The sequence below is a fragment of the Grampus griseus genome (assembly GCF_964374135.1).
Source record: "Grampus griseus genome assembly, chromosome: 10".
Lineage (NCBI taxonomy): Eukaryota > Metazoa > Chordata > Mammalia > Artiodactyla > Delphinidae > Grampus > Grampus griseus.
The window spans coordinates 39604915-39618260 of record NC_139004.1 but is presented as its reverse complement, the minus strand read 5'-3'; the positions used below and the strand labels follow the sequence as shown (position 1 = coordinate 39618260).

The 13346-nt window shown below is 53.6% G+C and overlaps 1 protein-coding gene across 1 annotated transcript; it reads right to left on the bottom strand.

The window, feature by feature from the left end:
- Positions 1–5278: 5278 nt before the first annotated feature.
- MLN (motilin) lies at positions 5279–11026 on the bottom strand (the record flags this gene model as incomplete). The annotated part of the gene is made up of 4 exons (XM_082663495.1): positions 5279–5286; positions 5644–5752; positions 8822–8938; positions 10910–11026. The coding sequence occupies 4 exons, from the start codon at positions 11024–11026 to the stop codon at positions 5279–5281; spliced, it is 351 nt and encodes a 116-aa protein (XP_082519621.1).
- Between the last annotated feature and the right edge of the window lie 2320 nt (positions 11027–13346).

Sequence of the window (13346 nt, the reverse complement as noted above, 5' to 3'; positions counted from 1 at the left end):
TCCCTCTTTGTATTCCTTCCACATGGATCATCAACTGCCTTTCCCAGACACTTACTGCTGGTCTCATAAGTTCCATTCTCTTTCTAACCCCTCCAATTCGGTTCTCGCCTTCCCCCAATCTCGCCTCCTCCCCTATGGTCCCGTTGCCCACCCCCACCTTGTCTCCCCACCCTGGGTCCCTGGACAAGGCACCTCTGCCAGCGTTTGCATTTGTGCCACTTGCTCTATCACGGAGAATTTATCACTGGCCACATTGCGGGGGAAATGACAACCTCCGCTTGGTCAGGCTTCCGAGTTAGCCTCGCCATCTCCCCCGACTTAACTGCTCCCATGTGGTGCGATTTCTCTCACCAAGTGTTGTTTTCCTTTCCTCTGCCTGTGTTTGCACGGAATACCATGAATTTGATATAGTGATTGCCTAACACATGTACCACATAATAGTATTTTCTTTCTTTCTGAAGCACTGTTTGCATGACAAATGAGTTGGTAACATTTGTGCTTCTCCTTGCAGCTGTGCAGTTCAATATATAAAGAATGAGCCTTTCAGCATCAATACTGGCCCCGTGTATTCTAAGAGGGCTTGAAACTGATGCTTAAACAAAGTTAATGTTACAGCATTTCGCAGAGTTACAGTCTATTTCCACACAGTGGATCTAGGGGCGATTTAAAAAAAATACCCAAATGGGGCCACCCCTGGGGTGGTCCCCCGTGTGGGCTTTGTCAGCTTTCCTTGTGTTTGGGGTCCCGGCTGCTGCTACATACACCCAGGGCCAAATGACCCCCAGCCCTCCCCCAGCCCCACCCGAACCCTGTTGTCTTCCCTTCAGCCTCGAACCCATCATGTTTGCAGCAGTGCCCTCCCTCCCCCCATCCCCCAGCGCTCCATCTCTGCCTCGCTGGGTCTAGCAGGCCTTTGGGGTAATGTGCCACCACTTACAGCATATTTGCCAATCATGCTTCCCTTCCCCATCCCTCCAAGAAGAAGCCTCACAATCTGTTTGGAAAATTCAGTCAGAAAAAACCTCATGAGGGACCTCCCTGGCCGTCCAGTGGTTAAGATTCCACGCTTCCACTGCAGGGGGTGCGGGTTTGATCCCTGATCAGGCAACTAAGATTCCTCATGCCGCGCCGCAGCCAAAAACTTTTAAAAATTAAAAATAAGAAAATTAGAAAAAAGGAAAATTTTAAAAAAAGAGAAGAAAAAAACATCATTAAAAAAAAGAATAAAGAATAAAACCTCATGAGTCAATCATTCCTCCCATGTCTCGGGCCTCTACATTTTCCTCCTCAACTCCCCGATCCAGTCCACCGCTTCCCTGGATTGATAACCCTTCAGGGTCCTCCTTCAACATTCTCCACCCTCAAAGCACTTTTACCAGCTTCAGTGAAGTCAGTTTGTTGCCCATCAGCTTTTATCCACGTGACCGTCCCCACACTTCTGACACTGACCCTTAGGTCTTCCCCTCCGAAGGGCTCCATCTTAGTGCTTCTTTGCCACCACTGCCTGTGTTGTGTTGGGAGCTGCCCACGAGGCCCCTTTGGGCCTTCTCAGATCTGCCTTTCTGTGTGTCTTCTAGTTCTGCCGCTGGGCCTGTCGAGTATGGGAACACACATTTCCAAGAAGAGGGCAATATTGCAAAGTCAACGGCTGTCCTGTGTGCCCTCCTTTCTCATCACTTTGTTGTGGTTTTTTTTTTAAGGTGAGCACCTCAGGCTGCGGTTGGTCTTCCTGATTTCTTAAAGTCAGAAGAGGGAAAACAAGCTCCAATATCTAAATCTACTGCGTAACCACATCCACACATTTAGTAGAGATGAGGGGCCGCTTGGAGGATGCTCTGGGTTCCCAAGGGGCTGCCAGGCTGCCTGCTGTCCTGCTGACCTCGCTCTGCCTCGGCAGAGCCTTATAATAATAACAGCCATAAATCTTTTAGTGGGTTCCTTTCTCATTCTCTTCCTGCGAAAAGCCCTGCACACATTTATCAGGTCCTTTAAAGATGCTCCAGACCATGGACTTGCCCTTGATCCACCTTGTCCCTGGCCTCGTGCATCCCTCTTGGCTATTCTGGGCTTCCTTCGAACCATCGCATGGGTGGCGTCACACCGTGGTGGGGGCACTGGGAGAGTATGGTTGGAAAGGGGGACGATGTAGGTGCAATTTTGGGCTCAGATTTGGACTGGAACGGCCCCAGCTCTGCCCAGCATCTTGCTGCCTCATCTCAGTACCCTGACCTATCTCTCTAGGTCAATGAAGGGGCAAACAGAGTCACAGAAAAGTGTCAGAATGGGTTTAATGAGCAGTTAGGTTACCTGCTTTTCATCAGCAGCTGAAAATTAAACAAAACTCTCACTCTTTTGGCCACTTTCACACCTTGAAATCTGTGGGTAAGAGTTCCTTTAGAGGCATGGAATACATTCCCCAATGTCAATAATGAATTGTGTATGAAGAAAAACGTAATGCTTTCAGAACATTTTCTTTTGGGCTTTGTCCATGATTAGATTACACTAAATTATAGAGTACAGATATCAGGCAATTACTCTTTGCTTTTAAGTATTCAATTTCATGGCAAGTCCACGTAGCTCAGTAATTTTAAAATCACGCCGACGTGGTTACCAAGAAAATACCTCATCATCTCCATCTTGTGAAACTAGGCTCAGGTCGCCCTATAATTACCTGTGGTCCTAAGTGTAAAAGTACATTCCAGATGAAAACGGGTAATCTGTAACTCTCTGTAATTGCCAGGTATCTGGAGAGACTCGTAGATTTTGCTGGATAAATCTCAGCCAGATGTTGAGAAGCTGCGTCCTCGCCCTACTGGTTCCTCTGGGCACTTTCCCTGTCTCTGATGCTGGCTGGGTCCTGGTCTAGGCATCCTCTAGCTTTAATCAAGAGTGTGTCTCTCTTTACTTCTGTTTTGTGAAAACATGGTCATTTTCTCCTTGGCTCAGTTCAGAACCTCCCCAAGCTACCCCCCGCCCCTGACCCAGTTTTAATTTCTTCCAGGGCTGTGCATGTCCTGTAAGCAGTCGAGTCCGCTGTCCTGGAAATGGAGGCGCTCATTGGAGAAAAAGAATTATTTGAGCCGATGATGAGAAATCGAACCAGTGGCAGGAGGAGGAGGAAAATGAGAGAAGAAAGGGGCCGGCATATCTAAACAGGCGGCCAGGGCGCTGTGCATAAAGAAGCAGGTGGTGGCTGGGTCCCCGTCGTGGCTCATTACTGGGAAGCACTTCAGAGGCCACCGGGTGAGGGTGGGGGACAAGTCGGCTGCAGCGCTGAGCTTTGAACTGGCCTGTTCTGCGGAAGACAGCATCCTCACGCTTCCTAGGTGCTCTGCTTGCTGAAGCAATTCCCATTGAAAAAGATGCAGACCATCCGGGGTGAAATCTCCTAGGTGTCTCATTTCCCTCCATAGCACCCATTTCAACCCTCAGGAGCTTTGGGAAAATTCCCCAGAGAATGCTGGGACCCCCACACCCCGCCCCAGAAATGGGTGCCCCCTGCTGGGGGTGGGGGAAGGTGGTCTCACTGTAGGGGCAGATCTCAGCAGAGGGCGAGGAAAAGACGCGAAATCTGTGTTTTCCACAAGGAAAGAGACAGTGAACATTTTACGTTTTTGCTTCTTGGAGAGCGTTACTGATAACGGAGGAACTTGGTGGAAATTAGAAGGGCGAGGAGGAGTTCTGGATCCAGTTCCTCCAATCGCGTGCTTTATACCTAGATTCCTGTGGCTTTTCCTCCCTTCATGTGCCCTGCTGCAGCCCTCTCTCCCCGTTTATTAGCGGGTGTCTGGGCAGCATCTCCCGGGATCCGGCAGCTGTGCTTGGGTTGATCAGTACGTGCACTGGAAACTGTGTGAACGTGCTGTGTGCAGGCTCTGGGTCCCGTGTAAGCTTCCTCGAGGGGCATTCAGAGCACCCCAAGCGAGGGTCCTTTTTAAGGGCTGGAGTCATCTTGTTCTGACTGTTATCCATGGCTAAGCCCTTGAAGTGGCTGAGGCGGGTGGAGATATGGAATGGGCACTGTTGTCTAATTGCTGGTAACCTATGAATGGAGCTTGGGTTCCTATATGGCCCCAGTTTATAAATAAATGAGCATTCATTAGCGTAAAATTAAATTAGAATGAAATTTCCCATCCAGTTTTGTTTAGAAGGCAGAAATAAAATGGGTTGGCTGTGTAATTTTGCCATAGATGCTGGAGCATGTAGTCACAAGGTGATAATAATAATAGTAATGTGCTTTTTGCTGGTGCCTCCGTCCCCAGGTCTCAAGGCAGATATTACCACCTTGCTTTTGCAAAGGCTCATTGAGGTTAAAGGGCTAGCTGGAAGTTACCCAGCAAGGGGTTGAGCGCAGAGGCCTTAAAACGCTCTGGTCCATTAGACCTCGAGTCAGTAAACAGAAAATGGACGAGGATTCAAGAGGCCTGAGTTACTGTGCTTGCTCTGCCACTGACTCAGAACATGGGCAAAAGATGCCGTCTCTCCGGGACTCAGTTTCCTTACCTAGAACGGAAGGGCCGGCGCAAATCTTCCGATTCCGTGGGTCTCAATTAATATTTGCACACAGAACTTACAAAAGGCACATGCGTTGCTAATATATGCACCATTTATGGCCAAACTCTCTCTGAGCTTTATTATTTCCCTCTTTATGGCATGACCTGACTCTGACCTTTGGAAATTAAAATATTAAATAAAAGAGTCATTTCTGTATATTTCATGATTTATTTGCTGGAGGGGGATTTGCTTGGGAGACGGTGTTTTCCTTCCAAGCCCAGCAGATGGGCCGTGCAGATGGGCTCCCGGGGCCTCTCTGGATGGGGGGTGGGGGGATCCGAGTTCCATCCAGCTTCTCCCGCAGGTGACCTGTCACTTGGCTGCTGGAGAAAAGCAAAGGAAATTTGCAGCTCAGAAGTGTCATCAGGTCCATCTGTGAAACCGCCTTCTAAACCTGCCTGCAGGTCTGAGGAACGAGGGGAGGTCTGGCCAGACTCTCCCTCTAGCTTTCTCCATAGCCTGGGGCTAGTAAGTTAACCTCTCAGTTCCTCCGCCCCAAACGTTTTCCCCTGGCCTTTCTCTTCTCCTCCTGGGGACTAGGAGAAGAAATTGGTGGCTGTTTGTCACATAGGACCTAGTTTTGCACAAGTAACTCAGGCCGACCTTGACCCGGGGAAGGCCAAATGGGGCTCAGGACTTTGATTTGCAGAATGGATGGGGGGAAAAAAATGCAGGCTTTTGTGGCATACTATGCCAGGGTTTCCATTAGAGTCACCAACCAGCCTCAGTGGCCTTTGGGGAGGGAAGGAACAGATCTGTGCAGGGGGAGGGGTCGGGGTTGCTGGCCATTTGAGGTCCTCTGCCAGAAAGGCTTTAGGGAAAGGGGTCTGAGCCCTGGAGGCAGGGCCTGGAGACGCCCCTGGCTGGGGAATTGGGCCTCCCCAACCACCAGCAGCCATCGGAGGCCCGCGGCCTCGCCCCCAAATCTGTGATTAGGCTCCCCCCGGAGATGGGGTGGGGTGTGGGAGCTTGCGGTAGAAGGCAGCTTCAGGTTCTCAAGAGCAAAGCATAAAAACAAAGCACAGCCCCCAAATCCTGCTTGGCTACGCTGCAGGAATATGAACCCAGAGGCGCCCTGGCTCCACTTACCGTTCTGGCTGGACAGCAGCGCCTCAGGCATCAGACCTTTCAGGGTGGCCCGGTCCTTTTCCAGCTGCCTGGAGTTCATCCTCATGCCAATTTCCACGGGAGCAGTCAGCTGTGAAATAAGGCAGAGTTAACAGAAGGCAGAGTGCACCGTTGACCCCTGGGTGCCCTACAGGTGGTTGGAGGGACCGCGGGGGAGCCGTGCCACTCTTCCAGATCCTCTGGGGTCCTCTGGGAACTCTGGCCCCTCTCCCCAGTTCTCACCTGGGGGCTGGATCCTGGAAGTTGCTGAGACCAGCAGGGAGGGAGGAGGATCAACCAGCCTCACCCCGGTGGGGGAAGCTGGGATCAGAGGAGGAAAGTCCCCTCCCCTTCTCCTGAATGATAATAGCTAACACGTGGGAGTGTACCAGGTGCCAGGTGTCACTCTAAATGCTTTCCGTAGGTTAAGCCTCTCAATGACCCTATGATGTAGAGACACTAACGGGGATTAATATCCCCATTTTGCAGATGAGGCAACTGAGGACAAAGAGGTCAGGGAACTTGCTCAAGGCCACACAGGTACTAAATAGCAGAGGGAGAAGTACACCCAGAGGGCCTGGCTCCAGGGTCCGTTCCCGGGACCCCCAGGCTACGCTTTCTCTAGCACCTTCGGGACACATGTAAGACCATGGAGGAGCTGTCTGGAGGCTCTCCACCAAGAGAGGTTGTTGGGGCAGAGCAAGGGGCTCCAACCGATCTCCCCCCCGCAGAGCTTCCTGGTTCAATGGTCTTGCCGCACAAGCCAAGACCCCCTAACTCTCCAGAGACCCACGATGGAGGAGTCCCAGGCCTGCTCCCCCACCTCCCACCTGACACACCGGGGGTGGGAAATGGACTCAGGAGGCCTGAAGGACAACGTTTGGGGCGGCTCTGCAGGCTGGCAGTTCCAGCCCTGCCTGTGCTGTTCCCTTGCTGTGGAAATGGTTTCCTTACTTTTAAAATGAAGAGGTTGGACTGGATGACCCAGAAAGGACCTCCTGGCCTGCATGTCATGGTTCTAAGGATAAGGAGAGGGGACAAGAGGTACCCACCCCAAGCCTCCTGAGATGTTACATCGGATATAACCTGTACTGTGGGAACCTCAGGGTCAGTGCCATAAACTCTGTCTCAGGTGCATTTTGAGGGCAGTTCTGAGCGAGCTCCCCCTTTGCCAGGCGGAGGACTCACTCCCGGCTCCCTCCTCTAGAGCCCAGGGAGCATTCAGGAAGAAAAAGAGTGCCCCCCCTTCCTCCGCTGCAGTGACAGCACCGAGGTCACTCTCTGTGCCACATGTGTGACCTCACTGTCTGTGGACAGCATGCTGTGGGGACCCAAGGGGGTGCAAAGATCACTGGCCAGTGTTCACTGGGAGGCAGGAGGTGTGGAGTCCAGCTCTGTTCTGCCTTGACCACTGCGTGACCTTGGCAAGGCCCCCACTCTCTCTAGATATCAGTCTGCCAGTCTGCCCCACCCCCTTCCAGACCCCTTTACAGGAAAGTGTTCCACACTCAGTCCTGGGACTTCTTCTTTCTCCATCCACCCGCCCCGCCCCACCAAGGATCTTGCCTTGTCCTGGCCTGAAATTTTATATAATCGCTGATGACTCCCACATTTATGTCTCCAGCCCCAACTTTTCCTAAAGTCCAGACTTGCATATCTACCTGCCGGTGCAACATCTCCACCTGGGTGCCCAACAGGCATCTCACAGTTCACAGGTCCAGTCTGACCTCCTGATCTTCTTCCTGCCAACCTGAGCCAACCACAGGCTTCACCGGCTCAGTGAGTGGCAAATCCTTCCTTCTAGGTGTTCCAGCCAAAAACCTTGAAGTCAGTTTTTACTTTTCTCTTTTTTCACATCCTATATCCATTCTTTCAGCAAATCCTGTGGGCTTGTACCTCCAAAATATTTCCAGAATCTGACCACTTTGCTCTGCTTCCCCCATGACCACCCTGGGCTGAAGCGCTCTCTCTCTCTCTCTCTCTCTCTTTCCTTCGCCCTCTCCTCTCCCTTCCTCCCTCTCCCCCTCTCCTCTGGGCCCACTCCTGCCTCAGGGCCTTTGCACTGGCTGTTTCTTCTGCCTGGAAAGCTCTTCCCTCAGATACCCTTATGGTTCACTCCCTCCCTCTCTTCAGGTCTTTGCACAAACACCAATCTACTCATGACACCTGCTCTGATCACCCTATTTAAAATTACCACCCACCCCATCTCCTTTCCCTGTTTTATTTTCCTCCACATCACCTATCCCAACGTGACCTACTGTAAAGTTTGCTTATTTACCCTGCTTGCAGTCTGTTGCTGATGCTTCCAGTACCTTGTTTCTGTTCTCCCCGGGAGTGTGAGCTCCATGAGGGCAGAGGATTTATCTGTTTTGTCACTCTATCCCCAGTGCCCAGAAGCGTGCCTTGCACGTAACGGAGGCTTAGTAAGTGTTCTCCGTCTGAATAAATGAGTCTGTGAAATTGAAGAGTCCTACTAGACAAACTCAAGGCTCTCTCCAGCCCTGACAATCTGTGCATCCTCACTGGGCGCTCAAGGCCCTGGACCCTGGGTCCTGACGCAGTAGCTGTCTCCCGGCTCCAGTCTAGGGCAGGAAACGGCACCCCCGTCGTCTCTCCCTGAGGACCACAGCTGCCTTCTGACCGGCATCCTGCCTCCACTCCTGACGCCTCCGTTCTTTCTGAGTCGGAGCAGATGACCTCCCTGCTCTGAACCCCCAATAGCCTCCCAGGTATCTTGCCTGGCCCACCAGGCCCTGCTGGCCTCGTGCCGTCTCTCAGCACCCGCTGGGCCTCGAGGGCCTCCGACCCACCAGGGGCTTCCTGAGCCGAGCACTCCCTGCTCCTTCCTCTGGGATGTTCCTTCTCAGCTCTTTGCATGGGTGGCTCCTCCTGATGCTTCAGGTTTCACATCAAATGTCACCTCCTCTGAGAGGCCTTCCCTCCGCTCCCCCAGCCAAAGCAGTGTCCCCAGCCGCACCGTCACTCTCTGCTCTGCCTCCTTATTTGGTGCCTAAAATGGTTTATTGTCTCATCTTCGGTATCTGCTTCTCCCTCCTAGGATAGAGCTTGTTGCCTCAGTGTCTGGTTCACAGAACATTCTGTGGTGGCTGGGGACCATCCCCCTACTGGGTTTCTCTGCATTGCCCCCCTGTCTGCTCGCCTTGGTAACTTCCTTTACTTCTTCCTCCGAGGGTTCTGCGGAGTCCAGAGGGCCCACCTCTTCGGACCGCTGCTGTACACTCAGGGATTTCTTTTGCCCTTCGTACCGCTCCTTTTCCTAGGGGTTGAGCACAAAACTGTACAAAACTCACTCTCCCTCAACCATCCATACGGCCCCTTGGAGTCTCTACCCAGAGTGCTAAGTGGCCTGAGCTCCCGCTCAGGCCGAAAGAACCCCTTTCCCCAGCACCTCTCACAGGGTGTCTCAGACACCCAGCGGCTTGACAATGGCCCTCGATTTGCCCGGCAACAAGTCAACCAGAAGAGGAATCCGTTCCTTTGTAGTTCAAACATTACACCCAGGTTGTTACTGTTAATTAAGTTAAAATGCTGAAAATAATGGCCGCCCTTCCTGCGTATTAAGTGTGAAAATGTGTTTTTCTTAGCAAAGAGCCTATAAAAAAGATGGTGAGGGCGCCGTGGGGTGGCCCCGAAACTGGAGCCCCTGGGAGGTGATTTATGAGGCAAGACAGGGAGATGAATTATGGAGGAAGGAGTTTTCAGCTTCTTCATAAAAATGCCAGTGCCTGGCAATGATGAGGAGGAAAACCACAGAGCAAATTAACGCCACGCGTCCTTTGGTTGCCACTTTGCCAGCTCGTGTAACGCTGAGTTTGATTCTTTCTGTCCAGCCCCACATCTTGCCGGGCATCCTGCTTGCTAGGTCCCTGAGCACTGAGATCAGATACACCCCCATTCCTTTGGTTCCTCTGAGGACACTCTGGGGGTTCAGCTCTGGGCCTGCCCGGGGACATGGTGATTCTGGAACAGCTGGTCATCTTTCCTGCAGAGGGAGCCAAGTGGTGGACGAAGGTAGGTTGAGGGGATCCTCTGTATCTCCTCCATCACTTTGCACGTCCACCCCTGAAGAAGGGGAGCTGGGTCCAGCCTGGCCTCTGTAAAGGATGCTGTTCACTGGGTGTGTGGAAACCTACCCTGGGACAGAGCGCGTTGCTACAGAGGCTGTGCCTCAGGGCCACGTGACCTCCCAGAGAACTGACTCAGTCATGGATCCCCGTTGGAGCCTTGGTCTCAGACACGTGGGACATGAACGTCCATGACTTCATCCCATTTAAAGAGAAACAGGGAATTCCCTGGTGGTCCAGTGGTTAGGACTCTGCACTCTCACTGCTGAGGGCCCGGGTTCGATCCCTGGTTGGGGACCTAAAATCCAACAAGCCGTGTAGTGCGGCCAAAAAAAGAAAGAGAGAAACAAAGGTGGCGAGACACTCAGAACTCCTTGATGTGTAAAGTAAAAGGTCCAGGGAGGCAGGTCCAGCAGCCCAGTTTTCCTTAGGCTCTGCTGCCTGAGTTCCATTAAGCCTGCCCTGTTTTCTTCTGGGCTCTAAAGAGAAGGAGGCTTTGGCCACCACTCCCCGGAAAGACACCTTCTTTCCCGCTCGGACATTTGCGCCCACCTGTCCTCCATCCTTCTCTCTCGAGGCCCTCAGCTCAGGTTCCCCTCTTCCGCACCAGCCCACCATGTTTTCTCCTGCCCTGAACTCAGCGCGTACCAGCAGCATTACTTACTGGACAATTAATTACATCCTGCCTTGTGACATCTCCCTTTTGTTTGCTGTTATTAGTGAATCTTTCATATGTTTGTGTCTTGGCTCCCGAGCCAGCTCCCTGAAGACGGGAGGTTCTGAGATTTCCTTGCATGTCTGGCCTCTCACCCGGGGTGCCCTTTGTGCTGCGGAGATGCTCCACAAATATTTATTGGCTTGTTAATTGAAAACTTCCCCTGAAGGATGGGCAGGGGTGGGAAAAGATGTCACCCGTGGGAGCCACTGATACCTTTGTGGCACTAGTCAAAGAGTGGAAGTGGCCGGGGGTACGGCTGGGGTCTGGGGTTATCTGGGGTCCTGGTTTTTCATATTCGCCTCAGTGTCCCTGGCATAGCTGATTAAACGTGGGTTTACTGAAGGGACACTTATGCCTCAGGGAAACTAATGTGACTTCAGTGCTGAGCAGGGCTGTGGGTCAACTCGGCCACACTGGGGAGGCGGGCAGCCTGGGAATATCTTACCTGCATCCTCTGGACTTCGCCGTAGGTGAAGATGGGAATGTAGGCTTCCGTCTGGGAAGCCAGCATGGTGGCTGCATGCACCACCGGCAGAAAGGCCATGGCCTTGCAGGACAGCATTCTGGAGCTGGACGAAAACAGGGAGCTCCTGTCACCAATGTCGGGTACAGGGACAGGCTGCTGCGTCGGAGGCAGGAGCCCTCAGCTCTGGTCCATGGCCCACCTGGAGCTGTGTGATCCGGAGCAAGCCACTTACCCTGTCTGGACTTGGGTCTGGTGTGGGGCTGTACCAGAGGAACTCAGAGCCCCCTCTCTGCCCTAAGCACCCAGGAGAGGCTGCCCTGCCCCCTGCACACACCGGGGAAGAACCATTCCACTTGGCCCTTCCCTTTGTTACTGACGAGGTCTCCTGGGGTCAGCTGGGCTAATGAAGCAGGAGGGACCCCATGTTGCAGATTAAAAAACTCTTAGATTGTCAGCAGAACCAAGCCCCAAGATCCAGAGAACCCTGCCTGCTCCCTGAGCCGATTAGGATGATAAAAGGGATGGACCCAGGCCCAGCTGATTCCAGCTCTGCCTGGGAGCACTGGGCCAAGACCCCAGGTCTAGAGAGGAAGGGCGGAGACCCTCTGCCCATGCGGAGGCAGAGCCAGATGGGAAGACTTCAGCTTGGAGCAGCATCTAAGAGCAGAGCAGGGTTCCCATCCCTCTGGGCCAGCACCGCCTCTGGAACAAACCCTTTCCCAGCTCCAGCGAGTTCAGCTGCCTGCTGGCCGCCATCCAGAAACAACTTCCTCCCTGTAACAACCCGCACCAATGCCACCAGTGCTGGCGAGGTGCCAGCGTGAGCATGTGTGAGGCCCTCCCACATCCTGGAAGTGGGTGTGTCAGGAATGGCTGGCGGGAAGGAGGGCTGCCAAGACACCAGGGGGCAGGTGGGCGTGAGGACCTCAGGAGTGCAGGGACTTGAGAGAGGGGCCGGGGCAGGATGGTCCTGTGGAGGGGGGCGTGGCCTGCTGGGCGCTGGCCTTGGTTGATTCCTTACCATTCCAAGCCCTCTCCTGCACACTCCTCATGTCCACCTGGGAGCAGGTGTGATCTAGGGAGTGCAGGAGGCCTGGGGAGATGAAGGGACCCATATGAAGGCAGCGGGGGCTGGAGGCCTGGCCTTCTGAGGCCCGGCGCTTGTCCTAATACGCTCTCCATGTGGCCTCTGCCCACAGAAAGGGGAGAAGGGCACCACAGCGGGCAGGCCCCTGGAGCAGGGAAGGGAGACCGGAGCAGCCTCTGCTGCAGCGGGGGTGGGGGGATTACAGGGTTCAGATAAAGAGCTTCTGGGGGTCACCTCAGGGCTCCCACAGCCCTTGGGCGGGCTGGATTCCATTGGGAGGAGAAGGTCCTGCCCCAGACTGGCCTCCAAGCTTCCCTGCAGGTCCAACTTCGACTCTCCCTTTGGAGAGAATCTTCCAAGGCTGTGGGCTTGCGTCCTGCCTCTCCGCTAGGACCCGTCTCCTTGGTTGTGTGAAGGCCCCTCTGTCTTCTTGTTCTCCCACTGCCCTGTCCTACTTGGTCTCTCCATGTCGCTAAAACTCCACGAGAAAGAACACGACAGCTCAGACAGCCAAAGCCCCCCATGCCGGCTGCATACAAATTCCCAGGAGGGTGGGACGGACCACCCACCCACTGAAGACCACGTCTCAGAAACTGAGGCCCTGTGCTCTGTTGAGGTAACAGAGCTCCCTTTCAGAGGACACAGCTGTGTCACATTAATGGTGTCGCATTTCCTTCACGGAGATGCTATGGGTCCCTTTTCATTCTGGTGTTCACATTTAATTCACTCCAGAAGAATCAATAAAAACTTTAAATTAAAAAAAGGCAAAAATCCAATTGCTGCTCATTTTCGTGCTCCAACTGGCAGCCGGCATGTCACCTACATTCATTTGCGTTCCGGGGAGCTCAGAATAGGAGCGAGGGCTTTTCATATGACGAGCTGCTGATTTTCCTTTTCCGTCACCAGGAGTGGGGCTCCAGGCTTCCGGCGCTCTCGGCTCTGGCTGAGGGGGCACCTGTCTCTTCTCTCTTTCTCCTTGAGGAAGCCTGGGCCCCACTAGTCTTGCCCAGCCGTGTCGTCTCCCTAGGGACCCAGCCTTTCCCCTTAACTTCCTGGGGCCAAGACTCCATGCCAAGCGGGATGGCCCTGCACCCAGGCTGGGCTCTGGCTTGGGTTCCCGGCCTGCAGTCGATGGCACCACCGACCCCAGACAGCTTCACTTTTGCCAGGATTTGCACCCCCTGCTCCTCCCTCCAGCCTGCACGCATCCGGGCAGCCCTGCGCTTGCCCGCTGTGGCAGCTTTAACCCGTACGCTGGAAACCAGCTCGGGGTACTCAGTCTGAAGCCCAGGTGGGTATTTGAAGGTGGCAGAGGGCCACAGGAGCAGG